The 21941-nt window shown below is 36.9% G+C and overlaps 3 protein-coding genes and 1 non-coding gene across 7 annotated transcripts; 2 read left to right on the forward strand and 2 right to left on the reverse strand.

The window, feature by feature from the left end:
* On the reverse strand, window positions 3663-4349 carry LOC109715380 (agamous-like MADS-box protein AGL29). Its single transcript, XM_020240356.1, has one exon. It carries the CDS (start codon window positions 4347-4349, stop codon window positions 3663-3665), a length of 687 nt encoding a protein of 228 aa, XP_020095945.1.
* On the forward strand, window positions 6331-6404 carry TRNAT-AGU. Its single transcript has one exon. It is a non-coding gene; the product is annotated as a tRNA-Thr (tRNA).
* LOC109715276 (tubulin alpha chain-like) lies at window positions 7063-10787 on the reverse strand. The gene is made up of 4 exons (XM_020240210.1): window positions 10583-10787; window positions 9200-9434; window positions 8389-8759; window positions 7063-7911 (listed from the first exon to the last, which is right to left on the reverse strand). The coding sequence occupies exons 1-4, from the start codon at window positions 10673-10675 to the stop codon at window positions 7255-7257; spliced, it is 1356 nt and encodes a 451-aa protein (XP_020095799.1). The 5' UTR covers window positions 10676-10787; the 3' UTR covers window positions 7063-7254.
* Window positions 12266-19385, forward strand: LOC109715314 (malate dehydrogenase, glyoxysomal-like). 4 transcript variants are annotated; one of them, XR_002217590.1, is made up of 10 exons: window positions 12269-12425; window positions 13408-13623; window positions 14241-14555; window positions 15183-15272; window positions 15414-15497; window positions 16919-16954; window positions 17028-17117; window positions 17246-17340; window positions 17424-17549; window positions 19014-19385. XR_002217590.1 is itself a non-coding variant. In XM_020240255.1 (9 exons), exons 1-9 carry the CDS (start codon window positions 12354-12356, stop codon window positions 17494-17496), a joined length of 1071 nt encoding a protein of 356 aa, XP_020095844.1. In that variant the 5' UTR covers window positions 12269-12353; the 3' UTR covers window positions 17497-17977. The 4 variants fall into 4 exon arrangements, 2 of the variants coding, with proteins under 2 accessions (XP_020095845.1, XP_020095844.1); XR_002217591.1 differs by having other exon boundaries at window positions 19091-19385; XM_020240255.1 differs by lacking the exon at window positions 19014-19385 and having other exon boundaries at window positions 17424-17977.

Below are 21941 nucleotides of genomic sequence, written 5' to 3' on the forward strand. Positions count from 1 at the left end.
CCCACGGTTAAATTATAACTAACCTCCGCGATTAGAGGATTGTTTGGTGGGAATTTTGCTGGAAAGCATTATGGTAGGTGAGAGATTGCTTTAAAAAAACGTGAGAGATCTAGGGGACAGTTGACTGAGCTCTTTTGCATGGATTAATTACCTGCTTTATCCATAATCTAATTATAATTATATCCACCTAACTATGAATTAATATATATACAATTTGCTTTCAAATTTTGAGATGGAGAGCTCTCTAGAGTACATTTTGGCATGCCCTAGACATGTTCCTCACATTTCATAGGCATTTCAACTTATTTTATCAAAAAATAATCATAATTATGTTCAACACCATAGATAATTAACTGGCATTTCCAAAGAAACAAAAGCCCTTAAAATCAATCGCGATTGAATGTAAGGAAGAGTTTGAATATTTTTTAAATAGATCGAATAATTAAAGAAAACAATCAAAGCATATATGAGATATTCAATCAACAAAAAAAGGACCAAAGTTATTAATGAGACTAGAGGAGAGGTCCAAGAAAATTAAAGTTTGATACCTCTTGATAACAATATTTGGTGAATAAAAGTTCTAAATCTGATTAAGAAAGCGAGATGACGATATTCGTTATTGCTTAATTAATTTGTTGGCTTAAAGAGGCTAGTAAAAGTTAAGTTTCTGTTGCTCGAGCAAATCGATCAATTAGTAGTGCTTTTGTTTAATTTTACATGAATATTATCAAACATGTTGTTTAATTAGTAGAAACAAAGTTGACATGATTGTTTGATTGTTTTTCTACTTTTTTGATGTTACAATTTACGCTTATCTTTTCGCTAACGTGCTACGCATCAACTATTCATTTGATATCAAAATCAATAATTTTTTAATTTAAAATTCACACAATAAAATCATGATGCGTTTCTTATAACGAAGCACAATTCGACCTCTAGTAAAGAAAATTTTGTCCTATATACGACCAATTTTTTTTGTTGATAATATGGTAACTTAATATACAATTAGCAATGGTGACCAACGTGCGAATCACTCACCAAATGACTTGGAATAATCATAACTAATAATAATTAACCACATTAATCAGGTCAACGCTAATTATAGAGAGTAATCACAATGATTTGGATTCAGATAGAGCTATTATTTGTTTCTTTTTTTTTGTTTTTCTTGTTCTAATTAAACCAAATAAATGCGACATTATTGAGGTTTTTGACCAGGTTTTGAGACCACGACTAATTAAATAAACATATGTACTAAATAACTTTAGCTCGCATTAAAAAAAAAAATGGAGTGTAGATTGATAAAGGCAAGGTGTAACTTGAAATCCACTCGACTAAATAAACCTGCACTAAATAACTTAAAGCTTGCACTTAAAAAAAGAAGAAGAAGAGTGTAGATCATGATAAAGGCAATTTGTAACTTAAGTCCCTTTTGAAATTAAATTAGTTCATTTTTCTAGTTTAATATAATTTGTTTTGGGGAATTTATGAAATTGTTTCTTCTATATAAAAAAAAAGAACAAAAAAAAGAAATTGATAAAGACAAAGAGATACCACTAGTAATGAGAAATAAAGTTACATTTTATTTTGATATGTCAATAATGAATATATAAGAGTAAATGAAATTGCTACTTTTCATTCAAAAGAGAAATTTTGTTTTTGATGTTTATCCTTAGTAATTTTAATTCTACTTCATTGTTTATAAAATGCTGAAAACTTCAGCAGCGTTCACTAATTTACGCTGCTAATTTATCTTATTTTGCAACATTAATAATAAATTACTGTTAAATTATTAAATCTAGCGGCAATTATTAAGGAATACTGTTAAATATATTAATTAGCATGATTCAAGTAATGATGCGGAGTAAATTACGCGGTATTTGGTAATAAGCGCTTCTATTTTGTTACATTTAATATCGTTTTTAATAAAATGTTGAAAACTTTAACAGCATTCAGTAATTTACATTGCTAATTTATTCTATTTTGTAACATTAATAATAAATTACTACTAAATTATTAAATTTAGCGGTAATTATTTAGTAATATTGTTAAATATATTAATTAGCATGATTTAAATAAATGTTATGCAGTAAATGGTTACCGGCGGTTAAATCCTTCATTAACTGTGGTAGATAGTTATTCTCCTCCATATTATAAGCCGGGGAAAAAAAATGATTTGTGGATATTCAACCTAGGCCTAAAGGAAAATATGGACGGTCGAAATAACTTTTATTTTTTCTCAATCATAATCACCAGATAAACATGGCCAAGTCCTCACTTATCTGAGGTTTTAGGAGCAATTACGAATTAGTTTTCTTTTTGTTTATTCGAAGAGAATAAATTTTCTTTATTTTTCGAATAAATGAACCGTTGTACTCTAAAATTTTAAGTTGTTAGAGGACGGTATTTAAACATTTTTATATTTAACACTCTCCCTCACGTCTGGGCTCGAAATTTTTTTGGTTGGCCATGATGTGGGCTTGAATTAAATGAGAGGAAATTAATATGCTAGAACTCTGGCGTGACTCGAACTCAGAACCTCCTGCTCTGATATCATGTAAAGCATCCGTTATACTCTAAAACACCATTATCGTAACAGCTTAAATTTTTAGAGTACAACGGTTGTTTCATATTTTTATATTTAACAATTGTCTAGAAATAATGCACCACATAATCCCTTAGACAACGTCACAGATCCTAGTTCAATTTTTATTCTCCAATGACTTGCAGATTATTATTATTATTTTATTTTATTTAGAAGTTTTTGTGATTTGAATTGTTAGGTACAAAACATTAAATACCACAAATGGTAAGGTGAATGTGGTTCACAATTTCGAAATGATTGACCATGTTAAATCAATTTTGAGACAAAGAAAAAGAAAAAGAAAAAGAAAAAGAAAAAGAAAACTAATAGTTTTTATATATCATCAATGATAAGTAAGATTTATGTGTTTAGACATTATTGGGATCACAATTTGGAGTGCCTTGTCCATGTCTTTAATATTTCAATTTATTTTTTATTAGATGTGATTCAAAATTGATAATCAACATCAGTTTAGAATTTCGACTCGCCGACAGTTTTGCGGTACAATATTTAAAAATAAATTTGTGAAGAAAAAATAAATACTTGTGGTGGATACGGATTAGATCCAAAACCCGTTAAAAGTTTTCTTTTCGTTTTTTGCCTTAAAGGCGGCATATCGTTGTTGGTTGTACTTCGAACTCAGTATTTCTTTTTTCGATAGTGAAGTTCTCTTTCCTCTCGTCTGTAATTTTTTCCTACAAAATTTTTTTTACGTAAATCTGCGTGTTCTTTTATTTCTGTTTATGATTTGTTTATTTTATGTTCGTAATTCTCATTTCCGTTTGTGTGCTTATCGTAACATTTTTTCTAACGTTTTTTTGAATTTAAAAAATTTAAAGATTGTCTTCTCCGATCTCTACCTCAGCGACCACAAAAACTTACCACTCAAATAGATAGAATTAGCATAGGTAAAATTGTAGCTCATCAAAGCATGTCAAATAAAATCTCACTTTTATTATCAGAAAGGGCATATCATCAGAAGGATCAACATGCCGACAACTCACTTTATTATCAGAGAGTAGATTAACAAAAACCTACTCTGACTCTTCAAGAGCTCGAGCCATCTTATTGATCAAACCTAAACCGAACCTGAACTCGAACCCGAACCAGAAGGGTTCTCCGCTTTCACAGGGTAAGCACGCTCAGTGGCGCCACTCGATGAAGATGGGCCCCCAACATCCATGCCATGGCCCAGGCCCAGGCCCAGGCCTAGGCCCAGGTCCAGGCCCAGGCCCAAATTTTCCAGCGGCGGCCCGTGAATGCCGAGAAGCTCGCGGGCCCTTTCATTGACCTGGGCCTTAACGCGCAATAACCCGTCCCTAAGCTGGTTGAGCTCGTCGAGTCCCAGTTTGTCGATGTTCTCGAGCCACTTGACCTCTTGGGACTGAGACGCGAGCCTCAACCGCTCGTCGATCCTTTCCTTCCTGGCCTTCTCAGCTTCGATTTGCTTCGCGAGCTCCATGTATTCTTGGTTCAGCTTTTGGATCTCTTCGTTGTCTGAGCCCACATTATTCCGGTCCAAGCCGCCCGATAGGAAGCGGTCGAGGACCGGGTCCACTGCAGGACTGCCAAAGGAGTAAGGGTTACCCGACGGTGAGAATACAATTACTGCTACCTCCGCACCGCAGAGTGTGGACAACTCGCTTGCCTTTGTAAAAACTCCCGCCCTCCGCTTCGAGAAGCAAACATGGCGAGCTTGTTCGTTTTCGATCATCTTCATCTCGATCTTTTTCCGGCCTCGGCTACCCTTCCCCTTCCGTTCCATAGTATGTGTGAGACATAGCAAAAGAAGAACGGTAGTTTGCCGTTAAATAGGCGCACGGGTTTGATAGCAAAATTAATAGTAATTCTTTTGGGTACAATCCATTGGACCGGTTCGCGGAAAGTTTCCATATTTCGTCACGTAATTTTTCATTTGGGGTCCTGCTATTTTACGAAAATAATAAAGGCGGAAATCTAGTTACGTCATTTCTACAGTACATTTCCATTTACAGATTGCGGTTCATTGTACTATTTGCTGGCTCGAGCATTTTATATCTGAAAGTAAAATATACTTCGTAACTTGTTTCCATATTCGAAAGTCGCGTCTTATCGGTTTTAAATAAAAGTGACGCCTAGTTAGAGTTGCTAGTTATAGCGCTTCAGATGAAAGTGATCTAATCAAAAGTGGAGATATGGTGACCGATACGAGAACTTTATACTTTTCCATTTAAAATATCAAAGCGCCAAAATGAAACTTTCCTATATTTGTTCTAAATTCTCCGGTTTTCGATACGAATTGTAAAATGGCAGTGTTACAATTCACCAAATTTTGAAAATCACCATCACTCATATGAAATCAAGCTTCTTAGGTTGGTTTCCTCATGAAAGTGTTGTGGGTGTTTGTACATGATTCTATATTGTGGATTCATTGATTTTTTTTTTTTTCATTTAAGACAATAAATTACTACTAAGAAACACACTTATCACCTTATTTCAAATAAAAATAAATAAATACACACAGCTCTCATTTTTTCATATTTCACCACCAAATTTTTATATTTCCATTACAGGGTGACAATACGATAAAGATGTTAATAATTTACCCGGCCCGAGAAGGCCTATTTGTTAACTCAGCCCATGAATAAACCAATGTTGGATCCATTACGAGGCCCGGCCCATTAATTAATATATAGGAATTGATTTTGTATGAGATGCTTATCTTAGTTGCCCTTTGATGATTCTGTTTAAGATTTGGTAAAATAAAGAGGCACTTTTTGGTTGTATCTATGCACAGTATGAGTGGCTACTCAACTTACGGCATGAATTTGACTGTTAATTGCAGGAATCTTTTGAACTTAATTTATGCGTTTGGAATCGCTTTATTGTATGTAATTTTTTGGTTAGAGATTAAAGTTGAGGTTTTTTTTGTATGTTGATTAGCCGCAAATTCGCAGTTTGTATCATACACTGAAATATTTTTTTGTTTTATATGATCAAAAACTTTGGAATGAATAGATTGTTTACATCATTAAGCCATTTTTCGTCAGCAACAATTCGACCCTATTTTAGCAGTCCGTCGGCTCCAGATCCTGATATCTTCATGGAAAGATCTGCTTTGAGCGGTTTTTTTTTTTTTGTTGTTTTTTCTCGAGGCCTTCGTTGCCTCATCTTTGTAGTCAAATTCATCCATTCAATAAATGAAGGAGGTAACGTGCTACCTATTCTCAAAAAAATTAAGCTATTTTTCTAACTGTTCTTTGGTTATTAGGGAAAAAAAACAGTGCAGTGGTTGTGAAATACTAGTTATTTTCCCTATCTTTTTATCTGCATAAAGCGTGCTTGAGAATTTTTAACAGTAAAGTACATTGTCTTTGTACTGTTCTATTTCTATTTCACCTCTTCACTTCTTGAACCTTGGTTGTTCCTTTTGCTCTGCATACATTTTTTTTTAACCTTGCAGTTTAGTTTTATTACTCGACCAAGGTTGGAGTTTACAAATAATTACTTGCCTGATTTGTTATCGGTTCTCGATGTGAGTATGATTTCCTCGTAAAAGCTTCTCTTACCAATTGCTTGTTAAATAAAATATGTGAGTATGATTTGTTCTTGTGCGGGTGATGATAAATTTCTGTGATATTGGAGCTTTTTCTCTATTTTTTTCCCCCACCTTTTATGCACTTGAATAGAAGTTCCTTGTATACATGATAACAAATTTAAATGTTTGATCAATACACATGTAATATTGCTCAATTTAAGGATATGTAGCTTTCGTAGCTCAGTTGGTTAGAGCACCCGTTTAGTAAGCGGGAGGTCTTGAGTTCGACTCTCAACGAAAGCAATTTTTGTTTTTTCTCATTTCCTCAAACATTTTTAGTTACTTTATAGAACTTCTAAATATATTTAAGTTTGCTTTACAAGTGCAAACTTGTGCGCAATATTACATTTAGTTTCGCTTTTAAATTGCAAACTCGTAGGCAATTTTTTAAAAAAATATAATTTAACTTCAATTGTAAAATACTGAGAAGTATAATTTTTTCCTTTTAGTTCTCTCAACCTATGAGTAATGTCTTCTTTATCTAATTCTTGGCAATCAGAGATTAAAATGGAGTGAAAAAAGTATAAAACCAACATGCAACATTAAGATAATCCACACACTGTACATACATTTTAGGTAAATCTCCAGGGAATGAGGCACGGCCTACTAATTTCACTTGATCTGATGAGCTAGACTCATCTCTTATTATGCAATCTCTACTTTCTGATCATGGTAGTACCCAGTTTATGCCCGCCAATCAGTTTTTCAGAATATTCTTCTTTTTGTGGCAGTATTTTTTACCAAAAGGAACTTCGAATAATCGTCTAATACTTTTTGTGAAGATTATTACACCTTGTCTCTCAGTTACATAATCAGGATGCATAGTTTGGGCACTACCATGCACTAATTAACCATCTTAACTGGGATTTGGTCGACAACACACAATAAACGTCTCTCAAAATTTGAATAAAAGCACCAATTTAATGGCATCTTTATTGGGATTTAAAAGCCGATAACTCGGAAGACCACATTCCAAACATAGACCCATGCGAATAGCAGCACATCAAACAACAGCAAGACGCAAGCACAACATCAACAAACACAACAAACTGGAACACTGTCACATTCAAACAAGCACATGAGTCTCTCATCCTCAGTACTCGTCACCTTCGTCTCCCTCATCCCCCTCACCCGACTCGGCACCGACCTCCTCATAATCCTTCTCCAGTGCAGCGAGATCCTCGCGCGCCTCTGAGAACTCGCCTTCCTCCATCCCTTCCCCAACATACCAGTGCACAAACGCCCTCTTCGCATACATGAGGTCGAACTTGTGGTCGATCCGCGAGAACACCTCCGCGACGCTGGTTGAGTTCGAGATCATGCACACGGCCCTCTGCACCTTGGCTAGGTCGCCACCTGGCACGACGGTCGGTGGCTGGTAGTTGATCCCGCACTTGAAGCCGGTGGGGCACCAGTCGACAAACTGGATGGTGCGCTTGGTCTTGATGGTGGCAACGGCAGCATTGACGTCCTTGGGGACGACGTCGCCGCGGTACATGAGGCAGCAGGCCATGTACTTGCCGTGGCGGGGGTCACACTTGGCCATCATGGAGGAAGGCTCAAATGCGCTGTTCGTAATCTCAGCCACGGAGAGCTGCTCATGGTAGGCCTTCTCAGCAGAGATAACAGGGGCGTAGGAGGAGAGCATGAAGTGGATGCGCGGGTAGGGAACCAGATTGGTCTGGAACTCTGTCACATCCACATTCAGGGCGCCATCAAATCGCAGCGAGGCAGTCAGAGATGAAATCACCTGCAGATAGTAATACTACTGTTATGCTTGATGCTAGAGAATTTAAGAGGTTATCTTGAAATGAAGTAAAATTTAAATTTAGTCCTATTTTTGAATGTAGTCCCAACAACGAGTCGTAATTTGAAATGTCATCTTGTCAACTACAATCTATACACCACTTACGGCAGAACATTGAGAGTTAGCCGAACATTCTGCCCTTAATGTGATGCCTTATTACTCAACAGAATAATTTGTAACTACACAAAAACCATTAAAACTGACTAAATATGAATAAAATCAGAAAATATGTTAAGCTTCAGGAGTTGAAATTCAAAAAATATAGTTCAGCTACCAGTTTATAAAGCACCTACAGTTAGGGGAGTGTCCATACATTTTAGCCAAACTAAAACTCTCAGGGAATTAATGCAATCAGACTAGAGTAAATTTGCAGTTAACACCAAACTAAGATTAGATGATGAGAACAAGGCAACAATAGACCTGAGAAACGAGGCGATTGAGGTTGGTGTAGGTGGGGCGCTCGATGTCTAAGGAGCGGCGGCAGATGTCATAAATGGCCTCATTGTCGAGGAGAACTGCAACATCAGTGTGCTCCAGAAGGGAGTGGGTGGAGAGAACACTGTTGTAGGGCTCGACGACAGAGGTGGAGACCTGAGGAGAGGGATACACAGTGAAGCCCAGCTTTGACTTCTTACCATAGTCAACGGATAAACGCTCAAGAAGGAGAGAGCCAAGGCCCGAGCCAGTGCCTCCGCCAACAGCATTGAAGACAAGAAAGCCCTGAAGCCCAGTGCAGTTGTCGGCAAGCTTCCTGATGCGGTCGAGGCAGAGATCAACAATCTCCTTGCCAACTGCAAAATTGAAATAAATAATCAGATAATTATTCTATACCAAGTAATGCATATGGATAGTCTCGGATATCGGGCAACTCCATAATTTTCACTTGAACACTTCAATCGCTGAACTTTCACATATATTGTGATTTAATTCCTTTACCGCCAAATACAATGTAAATTTTCTTAGAAAATGATCATTCAAAACCCTTTCTATAAATGACTCACCTTAAACTCCTAAAATAGGATTTAAACGGTCATGTTACAACAAGCACCAGATTTTTCTTTAACGATTAGAACTAAAGTACAACATGTATATAAGTTTAAAGACTAAAGTGCCTAATGAAAAGTACAGGGGTTAAGTTGCGATACCAAAATAGTGCACATGAGCTATTCATATATTTTACCATTTCATACTCTACTATTAGGGGTACAAAAGAAAGCATATAGGGAATTACTGGTATAGTGGCCACGGGCAAAGTTGTTGGCGGCATCTTCCTTGCCGCTGATGAGTTGCTCGGGGTGGAAGAGCTGGCGGTAGGTTCCGGTCCTCACCTCATCGATCACAGTGGGTTCCAGATCAACAAACACAGCACGGGGGACATGCTTCCCTGCACCTGTCTCGCTGAAGAAGGTGTTGAATGCATCATCACCTCCACCGACAGTTTTATCGCCGGGCATTTGGCCATCAGGCTGCATCGTTTGCAGCATAAGGTTTTAAGGCAGTTGAAGAAAAGGGTGATGAACAGAACAAAAAATAGCTCGAAGGAAATATTTAATATGGCGAATTCAGAACTAGCATGAATCTCTACAGCAAGCCGTCTGAAAAATTTCTGAAACCAATTTCATTTGGCCATCAGGCCAAGCAGTCTACAACCATTAAGAAAAGACAACACTAGCGGACAACCGAATCATGAAGGCTGTGTAAAATAATTCATCAGATAGGAATGTGAGATGGCTGATTGCTTGGATTCAGAAGCTTTCAGGTGTTAATTTGCCAGATCCAGCACCCGAAACAATTAAGATGCTAGATAAATAATGATTCAGGGTGCACCAATTTTTGAAACAATGTAGTGATGATATGTACACAGTAGCATAGATCAATAAAACCTTCATCGTTAAAAATTATACAACTTACTATTGACATTGATCCGCAAGGTGTAGCAATCAAATGCTGATGAAACCCCAGTTTGAAAAAGAAAGGATAAACACCAATACGGCTAGATCGGTTTTCCACCAGATCCAGCACTCAAAATGAAACTAGATCGCACAAACAAAGAGGCAACACTAAGACCTAAGATCTGATGATGAGAGGACTTGCAATTGCATGGATCAATCGATTCTTAGTCCTTAGTAGCTCTATCTTAGAACAACACAACTATTTTACAAGAAGAAATCTAATTAAAGCGTTAATTCGAAGGATCCAGCAATAAAAACGATAATGGAATCCAATATCGGATCTATACAACAAAAAATCACACCACTTCACCATACAACTAGATGCGGCCTTAATACCAAGCAAAATCTTAAGAACTACATCATCTGAGCAAAGAGATCGACGAATCAACAGAATAATAATAACAAACACCAATAAAAAAGAGAAAACATCAATAAATTCAGGTCAAACGATGTGGCACACCCACATTCACAAAATTAAACATCCAAATATAAGATCCAACTTAGATCCGGCCAGAATCACATATAAAACCTTAAAAAATGAATCCGAGCAAAAATATCACCAAATCGATCTCAAAAAACCGCAAAAATTAGCTAAAAAATACAAAATAAAGAGCAAACAGCAGATCTGAGAGATCTAACAAGATCTAGCGAAGCGATCGAACCTGAATGCCATGCTCGAGGCAATAAAGTTCCCAACACGCATTCCCGACCTGGATCCCAGCTTGGCCAATGTGGATCGAGATGCACTCTCTCATTTTCTCAGTGCGAAATGTCAAATGAGAACGAAGCGAACGAGAGAGAGAGAGAGAAGAGAGAGAGAGAGAGAGAGAGAGAGAGAGAGACGGCGTGTACGAAGACGTCGTCCGATGCCTCCCCTCTCCTCCGCCTCGCTTCGCATTTTATAGGAGAAAGAGGGGGAAGGAGGGTTATGTTTGTCTAACCGTGGTTAGTTGAACTAACCATGGTTAACCACCAACCTTGCAGTAATTTACCTGCACCAGGTGTACCTGTACATCTCGTACACCGGGTTTCGAATTTTATAATGTAAAATTAATTTTAAAATTAATAAATGTATCATCTAATCATCAGGACAATAAGTACCTCCAAAAATCAATGGCATATAATTTTCTCTAAATGGAAGTTCGCATCTAATACCTCGGGATGAGGTTACCAAGTAATCAACAATAGAATTATGTAAAAATATATTATTTGTGATGAAAATGTGACAGGAACATATTTTATTTATTTTTATAAGTGATAATATATTGTTAAATGACACTAATTCTATCATCATCATCATTTTATTTTTAAAAAAAAACTTTTTAGCTCCAAGGTATAATAATTAATTTTAGGACGACTGGTGCGCCGGGTGCATGAAATTGCTTTCCTTTTTTTTTTGGGCCTTGGGATTACCGCCCGATTTCAAACCTTGCTTTCAAAAGGTTGCCTCCCGAGTCCTGAGTAAAAGCTTTCCTTCTTTCGACCGTCGGATCGTCATCTAACGGTCAATGTCGTGTAATGGTAGATCTGATGGCTATGTAGCGTAGGAATTGCTCGATTTGATGACGATGCGGCGCTTCAACGAACGGGCGCCATAAATATATAAACAGAAGAAATTTTCGTTGCACCGAGTATATAAATATACTAGATTGTTACGCTACCGTTCTAGTTAGATGCACTTTCAGATGTGTTGAATTTTTTTTCTTCTATACGATAAAAATATGTTAGTAATTTTAAAAGTGCGGTTGGATGCTTTTTCTGGTGTGTTGAGTTTTCTTCTTTTTGTACTATAAAATATGTTAGTGATTTCAAAAGTACAATCGGATGCACTTCAGGTGCTTTGAGTTTTCTTCCTTCTATACGATAAATAAATATGCTGGTGATGCATTGAGTTTTCTTTCTATTATACGATAAAATTTGCTGGTGATTTCAGAAGTGCAGTTGGATGCACTTTCAGATACGTTGAATTTTCTTTCTTCTATACGATAAAATATGCTGGTGATTTCAGAAATGCGGTTGGATACACTTCCAAGTGCGTTGAGTTTTCTCCCTTCTATACGATAAAATATGCTGATAATTCAAAAATACAGTTTTATACACTTTCAGGTGTGTTGAATTTTCTTTCTTCTATAGGATAAAATAGTGGTGGAAATGGGAAACAAGCAAGACCGAGAAGATTATTTGAAATATGGTCATTTGGGCTGGGCCCGATTTTTATAGGCCCGAGGTTGGTCAGGCCCAACCATATGGGCCGAGGGTTCGGCCCTTTTGACTAATGGCCGGATCCTGTCCATTTGCACCCTCNAAAAAAAAAAAAGGTAGGGAGAGAGATAAGTATGGAAACCGAGCTCTCTTCCCCGTTCCCATTTCCCGCACGCGATGTACTTCACCAATATATAGTTTATCGCACTATTAAGCCGAGGAACCTCTCTAATGGAGCCCCGGGTCGATCCCTCACAACGTATTGCGCGGATCGCTTCTCATCTACATCCTCCTACTTCCCAGGTTTTGATCCGCCGCCCACAATTTCGATGCAATTATTATTTATTTTTTGGAATTATGTTTTCCGAATCTGTTTTGCTGTATCCCTGTTTCGATTGTTTCTGTAATTCTGTTGTTGAATTCACAGTTGTTTTCTGAAAGATCGATCAAAACAAATCCATATTTATGCCCATCAGATGAATCATACATACCGCATGCACCGACAAAGAAAAAAAGATAACAGAAGAGTCAACGAATATGATTCATGCCGTATAATGGTAGAAAATGATGATTACCAACTTAATCTGATACCAACTTAATCTGTGATGCCCCGGGCTAACCCAGCCACTAGATCCAGTTTGCTGCTCAGACGGTGCCGGGTTGGCTCGCGTCGGCGGTCGCGCACGTCGTGATATTCTGATCACCTGAAACAAAGCACATATCAGTCATACAACAAACACAACTCGGTCCAATCAAGTGAAAGTCTAGAAGGATATCCCTTTTCCTCTGCAACATTATATTGTCCGCAGCGAACTTAATTATCCAGCAGAAAAAGTTTTATCTCCTTCGATCACTCTTCAACTCTCTCTGAAGAGTTTATACAAACCAATTGCGGATTTTCGCTGTAAATCACGTCTCTCACGTCTTACTTTCTTAGGATCTGCCAAAAGTCTAGAAATTCCAAGGGTATTAAGGACTTGCTCTAATACTACGCCGCCCAGAAGATTGATACAATGGAAAATAGTTCAGGAATAGTGTAAGAAATGGCGTTGCTTCAATCCTGCAATTTTGGATGGTTATCTTTTTAGGAGAGGTGCTGTACTTTTCTGTTAGGGCATCACCAGACACTCATTTCTATATGATTTATTTAGCCTTTTCTACTATTTTCGGCATAATTATGATGTTTGTTCTCATTCAAGGTTTTTCCTAATTGTACTTTATTCGATTTTACTGATGCATTTATAGTCTTCGTTAATATTATATTATTATTCATCTTTACCTGAAGATGGAGGAGATTTCATTGTTGAGGCGCTCCGATTGCCGCGCGAAAGGAGGTGCACCGGGTTTCAAAGTAGCAATACTGGGTGCGGCAGGTGGGATTGGCCAGCCCCTCGCAATGCTGGTGAAGATGAATCCTCTTGTATCGCTTTTGCATCTCTACGATGTCGTCAACACGCCTGGTGTCACCGCAGATATCAGCCACATGAACACTGGCGCCGTGGTAACTACTTACCTTCTTTTCTTCTCCTTCTCCATCTTATTAATCAAGCTATCTAGTTAAAAAAAAAAAAAAAAGAGAGTATTTCATGAGCCACATTAATTATTCTTTAAGAATGGGTCTGAATTCCCCCATTCTTGTGATCAGGCTGATATTTCAATACTGAAATCATGGTAAATGTATCATATTATCAGTTAAACATGATCATGTTGTGGTTTTCTCGGAGAGTGAAGAGGTCCACAAGGAAATTATATAAAGTATAGTTCATTTTTAAGTTTCAATTCTATGGCTCGGAAACTTGTAGTTGACAATCAAATTAGCTGTTTGTGGATTTAGAGACTATGTTTGTAAATCTCAGATTAAGTCAACTAAGATAAAAGTTGTTTGGTTGATTCTACTAGATTTCGGCTCTGATTACTTGGTGAAGTTTATTGCGTTGCATTAATTTCATTAGGTTCAGATTCAGATCGGTAGGCGGACTTGCTTGCAAGCAATTTGATAGTTCTTGGACTCAATTGAAGCAATTTTTATTCAGTGGACTTCATTTGATAGTCTATGCTAGTTAATGATCTGAATTATCAATTTTGCCCTAATATCGTTTTACTAATGGGGTTCTTCAGGTACGTGGCTTTCTTGGCCAGCCACAATTGGAGAGTGCACTCGCAGGAATGGATCTTATCATTATCCCAGCTGGTGTCCCTAGAAAACCTGGAATGACAAGGGATGATTTGTTTAACATAAATGCTGGAATTGTTCGGACACTCTGTGAGGGGATTGCCAAGTGCTGCCCTGGTGCGATTGTGAACCTGATCAGTAATCCGGTGAATTCTACTGTCCCGATTGCAGCAGAAGTTTTCAAGAACGCTGGGACTTATAATCCCAAGCGTTTATTGGGGGTGACAACTCTTGATGTAGCGAGAGCTAATACTTTTGTGGTATGCAGCTTAAAGAACTCTTTTACATTTTAAGTATGCTGTAGTAGATTGTTTTGCCCTCTCCATGAGTTCCTATTTTGCTGTGCCTCTGTAACAATTCCTCTAGTCCATAAAGCAGAAGCTTCCAATCTTCCAGTTACCATCTATTTGACTAACAAACAGTCTGGAGCTTTTCTTGTGGCTCGAAGCCTTTTTTTGTTCTTTTTTTAGAGAAAGATAGCATGTTACCCACTTCGTTTACTTGTTTAAAACATAAACTTAGCTAGAAATGTGAATCAACTAGGATTCGAACTTGAGACTTTGAGTACCAACTACCAAGCCCTTTGCCACTTGCGCTAGGGACGGTCGGTTTGTGGCTCGAAGCTTAAATGAGCTTTTGGGCCAAAAGTCCAGACTACAATTTCGACCTTCTGCTTCTCTGTCTTCTATCATCTACCCACACACACATAAGTAGAAGTTCCATCTAGGTCAAACAGGTCCTGAGTATTGCTGTGTCTTTAGAGTTATGGGACCTATCATGATCATACTGTTGGTCATATACTTACTCTCATGAGTTACTGGGACTTTGAATTTATCTTGTTTCATTTACAGTATCCTTTCTCATTCCAATTATATTGTTATTCACAGGCTGAAGTACTTGGACTGGACCCAAGGGAGGTTAATGTTCCGGTGGTCGGTGGGCATGCTGGAGTTACAATATTACCCCTGCTGTCACAGGTCAGCATGTATTTCCTTTGTGTGTTTTATTGTTTCTCTTTTTCATAGAGGAAATTTTTGTTCTCCTACCTTCAGAATAGATTGGTCCAACATCCAACGTCTATGATTAGCTTAATAAAAGGATTATTTTGTTTTTTGCAGGTCAATCCTCCGTGTTCTTTCACTCCAGAGGAAATCACGTATTTGACTGATCGCATACAAAACGGGGGCACAGAAGTTGTTGAGGCAAGTACCATTTGGTTTTTAAAACATTTTTTGGGAGCTTGTGGGACACACATGCTTGTGACTAATATTGCCTGTTTTCATGCACTTTCATCATAAATGAATGGACTATGCAAATCAATATTTCTGATATTTTAGCTAGAGTTCACTGTGAAAAAAGAGGAATACAGGTTTTGTAGCATATTAAGAATATAAATAAGGCATTGCAAAAATTTTAAGTGAGTTTACAGAAAATATATTCTGGTGTTTAGCACGGCTGTAGATTTCCTTTTGGATTAGGATGCTTTCCACCCTTCACCATGTTATCCTTGTTTCTTTGCATAGGACAACAAGAACAAGAACAAAAACAAAACATCTGAGCCTCTGATTTCAACTATTTGGGATTGGCTACATCAATCCTATTCTTCAGTTTACCACTGTTTTTGGGCACATTAAACCACGTGCTACTGTGCCCTTCCTGACTAGTTTGTCTACTACTAGAATTTCGCTTCATCTCACTCATGCAAGGATTTAAGTGCCGTCACACGGGGTCGTGCTGGAAACTTGCCGGCACGGTACGGCACGGTGTGTGCCGGGCCGTGCCGAAGCATGCCAGTCACAAAAAACATATATGTGTCGACACATAATGGCATGAAATATTTATTTTCTTTAGCAACAAAATATGCCAATTATTTATTATGTGTTTTTATCAATTTTTTTGAGCTTTATTGACAAAATTACTTACTAATTTAAAGAATAGAGGGTTTTGAGTTGCGCTATCAGTACGGATGTTGTATCGTGCTGATATTTTGCTGGCACGATACGGCACTGTGGATATGGCCCGTGCCGATGGGCACTTAAATCCTTGCTCTCATGGTTCATTCTACCTGAAAAAGACTACTCGTTCTTACCAGTGTATTAGGCGGTCTTTGTTGACGTCCAAGCCATCACAATCGCTTTTCATGTGATTTACCTCTATAGACGCTACGCCAAATCACTTGAATTTACGATGTGGCTTGAGATATGTCATCTTATTTATTTCCTTCTTATGCCTCTGAACCTGCAGAATCATTCCCGTCTAAGTGCATTCAAATTTTGTACATACGATCTTCTACTTGTCCAACATTTTGATCAACAAAACATTACCGATCTCATAGCTGTTAATAAAACTCCTTTTTACAAGGGTGGAAAGCTGCAGAAGAAACCTGATTATATCACATCTAATTAACCATGGAAGCTTTCCTTTATGTTGACCGTTGAAGGGCTTAGATAACAAGTAAACATGCTGTGGCTGTTTTGTGTTCCTGTTTGTTGTAATATTGGAGAACTGTTTTGTCAATTTTTTGTTGTTTGATCTTGATCAAATCTGTTTAATCGACATGTTAAGAGACAGTAAGTTCTATATAATTCCATTTTTAGATTTCGACTTATGATTTGTGATGCAGGCGAAGGCTGGAGCAGGCTCTGCAACTTTGTCAATGGTTAGTATTTTTGTTTTCTAGTCTTATGACCATTGATCCAGAGTGAATCTTGTGAGCAAAACAATTTATCCAGGCGTATGCTGCTGCTAAATTTGCTGATGCATGCTTAAGAGGAATGAGAGGTGATGCTGGCATCGTGGAATGTGCATATGTGGCTTCTCAGGTTCTCTTACTGTCGAATCTTTAGTTTGTTGTTACTCTATCTTTCAACATATAAAATCCATTTTATAATGCCCTGGTTTCTTTTTTTCGTCTCTTTCCCTCCTTTTCTCTTACCTTTCATGGTTACAGGTGACGGAACTACCATTCTTTGCCTCAAAAGTGAGGTTAGGTCGCGCTGGAATTGAGGAAATGCTTCCTCTTGGACCATTAAACCAGTTTGAAAGGTCCGTCAGCTTCATTTTAGCTGTTCTAGTCCTAAGCAGAATATATGATAAAATGAGGACTTATCTAACTATTGTTATGACAGAGCTGGTTTGGAGAAGGCGAAGAAAGAGCTTGCTGAGAGCATTCAGAAGGGTATTTCTTTCGTTAAGAAGTGAATAACATCGCACAGCAGCATACCTTCCCAGGTAAAACGTTCTAAAAGAAAAAGGTTTGCTAGTCTTGTAACACTTTCTTTTTCAGTTTAAGTCAATAATGAAACTAATCTCTTATGTGACCACACGCAACACTCTCTTTTAGTGAAGTTACCAATAAAGGAGGAGGCATGTTTTGTCTGTTGCATTCAGTTTCTGTATGCAATTACCCACAAAAGAGTTTGGCTCTCAAAATTAGATCTATGGGGGTACTTACATGTTTGCGCTTTGTCAGCTTTGTTGTATGTAAGTTGCGAATAAACTGTATAGACTATTATTTGAATAGCTTTGTCTAGTATGGGTGAATACAGGTTGTATATTGTTGGAACGAATCGACAACCAAATCCCGGTTTATCAGATATGGATTTAGTTATTCTAATGTCTTAAATTCATTTTTGTACTCAGTAATGTGGATAAAATACAAATCTATCTAGTTTGTGTTGCATACATATTAAGCAATCCATACTAAGCACACATTGTGTATTATTGTAACATGAAAATGACCCTCCTTGGCCTCTTTTGGACAACAACAAAAACTGCTGTACACACAATCTAATAGCACCAAAAAATGGCCTGTGATAGTCATGACAAAAGAAAAAAAGAAAAAGTAAATATGGCTAAGTTTTATTCAATCAAATCATGTACCAGCAGAGTTGTTTTTGCTCCATTATTAGTGGGGTTTTTTTTTCCTATCTGGGGAGTGCCTATATGGTAACAGGAATCTACCTAGTTTAGTACATACATAGGGGGCCAATTGCTTCAATAATTGAGGAGGGTGATATTCCCTTTTCTGGGGCTAATGAATCCAAGAAAAGATGAGATCACTTCTGTTACAGAAAACTCCACAAGGTAGCATTTGGTTGTTGTCACTTTTCCAGCTGCCTCTCTCTGTTTTGCTAATATTGTATCCATTCTTTTCTCCACCCTTTTTTTCTTCTTTACACTTTTAAGTAGGGGACATGATGATGGTGGGAGGCTGCTTTTTGTAATTTCTCCTTTTTCTTTTAACTTTTGATTGTTAGCTTTATACTGTCTTTATGACTTTGGATGCTTTTGTTCACTCTGTTTTAGGTTTGTGATCAGAGACTTACTTTTGTAATGATCAATTTAAAAAAAAAAAGAAAACTAAAAAGGGTTGGCAATTTAGTTGGAGCTATATACTTATTGATAATTGAAATCACAAGATATCATTGGATGCCATAACTCAAACCCCTTGAATTTTGTTTTGGTATTACTGGTGCAGGTTATAAATGGTCATGAGTTTCATTATCTTCAAATAAGAGTCATCTAGTCTGTCTTTTGTTTTTTACTTTCAGGTGCAATACTTTCTGATAAAGCATGCAGCGAAAAAAATTTGAGTTGCTCTTGTAGTAGAAAGTAAGATAAATTTAAGACTCAAAAACAAAAGCTCTAATTTGATACTTCTGATCTGGCATCGCAAACAAGCTCATCATTGAACAGCATTATATTTTATATCACAGATGAAAACAAGATAAGCACGAGATAAACAAGCTGTGGTTATAAACATCCAGCATCAAGTGACAAAATATATCTACAGAGACCTTGCAGGCCCCAGAGTGAGACAGAGAGGGAGAAAGATTACCTGCCAGCTGAAGTCCAAAGAAAACGACATGAATTCCGACAAGCGCAATGCAGCAACAGTACCACCATTTTGACAACATGTTATTAGGAAATTGACCAAAATTACACATGAATTTTGTATGTATTTGAGTTGCCAGGAGAATATGTTTTATTCTTAGCTTCATGTATGCTTTGTATTTACTGCTTGTTTTGCTGTTTTAGATCTGAACCAGTACCTCAGACAACATCATTAATTAAGGACACTTATTCCATTGCTAATTGCAAGATGCTACAATGGGGCAAAAATTGTGTGGACATAGTGTCCACATTAACATTTTTAGGGACGCTCCCGATAGACGCCACGTGGCTCGCAAGCACTCATCTTATCGTCTCTTTTTTTTTTTCTTAAAAAATATGATTTTTTTTTAAAGAGAGAAAGAAGTAGAGAAAAGAAAAGGGACGATGAGATGGACGCCTGCGAGCCATGTGGCGCCCATCCAGAGCATTCCCAAAAATACTATTTTGGACACCATGTCCATACAATTTTTGCCCGGTACAATGCCATGCACTTGTTGTATGTTGGGTTGTTCTAAAATAATAACTTATTATGCTATGTTTAGCCACGTCGTTACTTCTGCTTTCTGCGACGGTCATTTTCAGTAGAGTGTTTGGCGAAAGAAAATAATTATATGATTTTTTGCTGTAGTAAGAAATTAAAATAAAAAAAATCTTCAAAATCTCTGAAACAGAGGTTCTGAGGATATTTAGCAAACCCGATTCGCGGGCCGGATTAAACGGGTCGGGTCGTAGATCGGATCTCAAATCGAACCCGGCATGTACGGACCGGGTTAGCCCAACCCTATTAAATACCAACCGTGTGATGGTTGGTTCCCGGATCTCCACGGCCGTCCACGTGGCGTATGTACGGCACGTGACCTGCGCTGCTGCACAGGACTGTTGCTGGGGCTTCATAAAAATTTAAAATAAAATACAAAAAATTAAAAAAAAAATCATAATAAAAGTTAAAATGAAAAAGACACCTGATTTTGATTTTTGAATAGGAAAAGGTGATAAGGAAAAAGGGGAGGGTCTACCACGTGTGATGTACACACAAAGGGGCCGCAATCATACTCTTGTGCCCTTTAGAAAAGGGCAATCGAGTTCCCTACATCGTTAGCCGCATAGTTTTGCTACAACCGGCCACGTGGCACCTCCTGATTGGATTTATGGTGTTCTTCATATTTTCCTTTCCTCTTGTTTTACAGTGCACTGCAGTTTCTAAATTATTCCCTCAAACTTCGAAATGAGTCCCCTACATCCTAAATAGCATGGTTTTAGTATCACGTTACTATGTGCTAAGATCTAATTGATCACTAAATGGTATTTATACATAAAATTGAGCTGGAATACTATCGGTAGCAAACGGGCTATGTTGTCACCTATTCATTTTCGATGATGGAGCTTTCAAATTGGCGATCAATATTATTGAATATGATCTATACCATTTGAAGTATTTAGAATCTAAATTTCAAATCTTTTCAACATTATTGACCTAGTGGTCAAAGAATTTCAAATTTTATAATTTTAATGGTCGATATGAGACATTTTCTCGTTTAACGGTATAAAGATGTTCAAATCAATTAAATTTTAGTTAGGAAATTTTTTAAACTATTTAGAACAAGTCCTATACTCTCGATCTTGATTATAAAATTCATATTATTACTTTTAAAAGATATCATTCTCGGCCGTTTATTTCGTGTCCATTTGATGGACAAGAGAACAATATCGAAAAAATATGAAATTTGGTTTCTAAATGATTCAAGTTGTATAGATTATGTTCAACAGTGTCGATCATCGATTTGAAAACTTCATCATCAAAAACAGGTACGTCCGGAAACTACTCCGAACTTAATTTCTTAATTGCCCTAATCAAATTTCATTGCTGAGATTTGTCTACAATGTGCTATTTAATATAGAATTGATGTAGCAGTTACCTGATATTCTAGCTATCAATTTAACTTTTTATTTTTCTTTCTGTTTAATATTTTATGGTATTGAAGTCAAAAACCCTAAACCCTAAATCAGTCCTTGGCAATAGGAGTGTGGAGTGTCCATGCTCCCAAAAAGCAATCCAACATGACCCTGTTTATCCCGTGGTGGGGCACACTATTATTCCATCAACAACTACTTAATAATTAACCAGGACAAATTGTACAAATATTATTATATCCAAAAAATCCAAATAACTTCACTTTAAATCGAAATTTAAACTAATTTTTTGGCCTTTTTTTTGCTACAATAAAAGCAAAACTAGACCCTAATAAAAAAGTGGCCGGTAAAAAGATATTAATCACGGAATGATATTTGTGATTTACAAAGCGGATAATAAACTCCGACTACTAAATTTTAAATTTTATAAATTATTTAAAATTTATTTATACGCATAATTTTTTTTTTGTTCTTCTTAAATCAGTGGCAAAATATGCATGATTTTACGGAATCTTGACTTTAGAACCCGAGAAGATTGAAGATCTTTCCTTGAATTCAAAGCTTAGAAGCATAAATGAAGTAGGGATCANTTCAAATTTTATAATTTTAATGGTCGATATGAGACGTTTTCTCGTTTAACGGTATAAAGATGTTCAGATCAATTAAATTTTAGTTAGAAAATTTTTTAAACTATTTAGAACAAGTCCTATACTCTCGATCTTGATTATAAAATTCATATTATTACTTTTAAAAGATATCATTCTCGGCTATTTATTTCGTGTCCATTTGATGGACAAGAGAACAATATCGAAAAAATATGAAATTTGATTTCTAAATGA

The sequence above is a fragment of the Ananas comosus genome, linkage group 9 (assembly GCF_001540865.1).
Source record: "Ananas comosus cultivar F153 linkage group 9, ASM154086v1, whole genome shotgun sequence".
Lineage (NCBI taxonomy): Eukaryota > Viridiplantae > Streptophyta > Magnoliopsida > Poales > Bromeliaceae > Ananas > Ananas comosus.

Excerpts from the sequence above, each read along its gene's own strand:
- LOC109715380 (XM_020240356.1), bottom strand. The coding sequence starts at position 4,349 with ATGGAACGGAAGGGGAAGGGTAGCCGAGGCCGGAAAAAGATCGAGATG.
- LOC109715276 (XM_020240210.1), bottom strand. The coding sequence starts at position 10,675 with ATGAGAGAGTGCATCTCGATCCACATTGGCCAAGCTGGGATCCAGGTC. Across the intron at positions 8,760-9,199 it reads TGCCCGTGGCCACTATACCA|TTGGCAAGGAGATTGTTGAT; the intron begins GTAATTCCCTAT and ends TCAATTTTGCAG. Across the intron at positions 7,912-8,388 it reads TCAATCGCCTCGTTTCTCAG|GTGATTTCATCTCTGACTGC; the intron begins GTCTATTGTTGC and ends TACTATCTGCAG.
- LOC109715314 (XM_020240255.1), top strand. The coding sequence starts at position 12,354 with ATGGAGCCCCGGGTCGATCCCTCACAACGTATTGCGCGGATCGCTTCT. Across the intron at positions 15,273-15,413 it reads TATTACCCCTGCTGTCACAG|GTCAATCCTCCGTGTTCTTT; the intron begins GTCAGCATGTAT and ends TGTTTTTTGCAG. Across the intron at positions 15,498-16,918 it reads GGGGCACAGAAGTTGTTGAG|GCGAAGGCTGGAGCAGGCTC; the intron begins GCAAGTACCATT and ends TTTGTGATGCAG.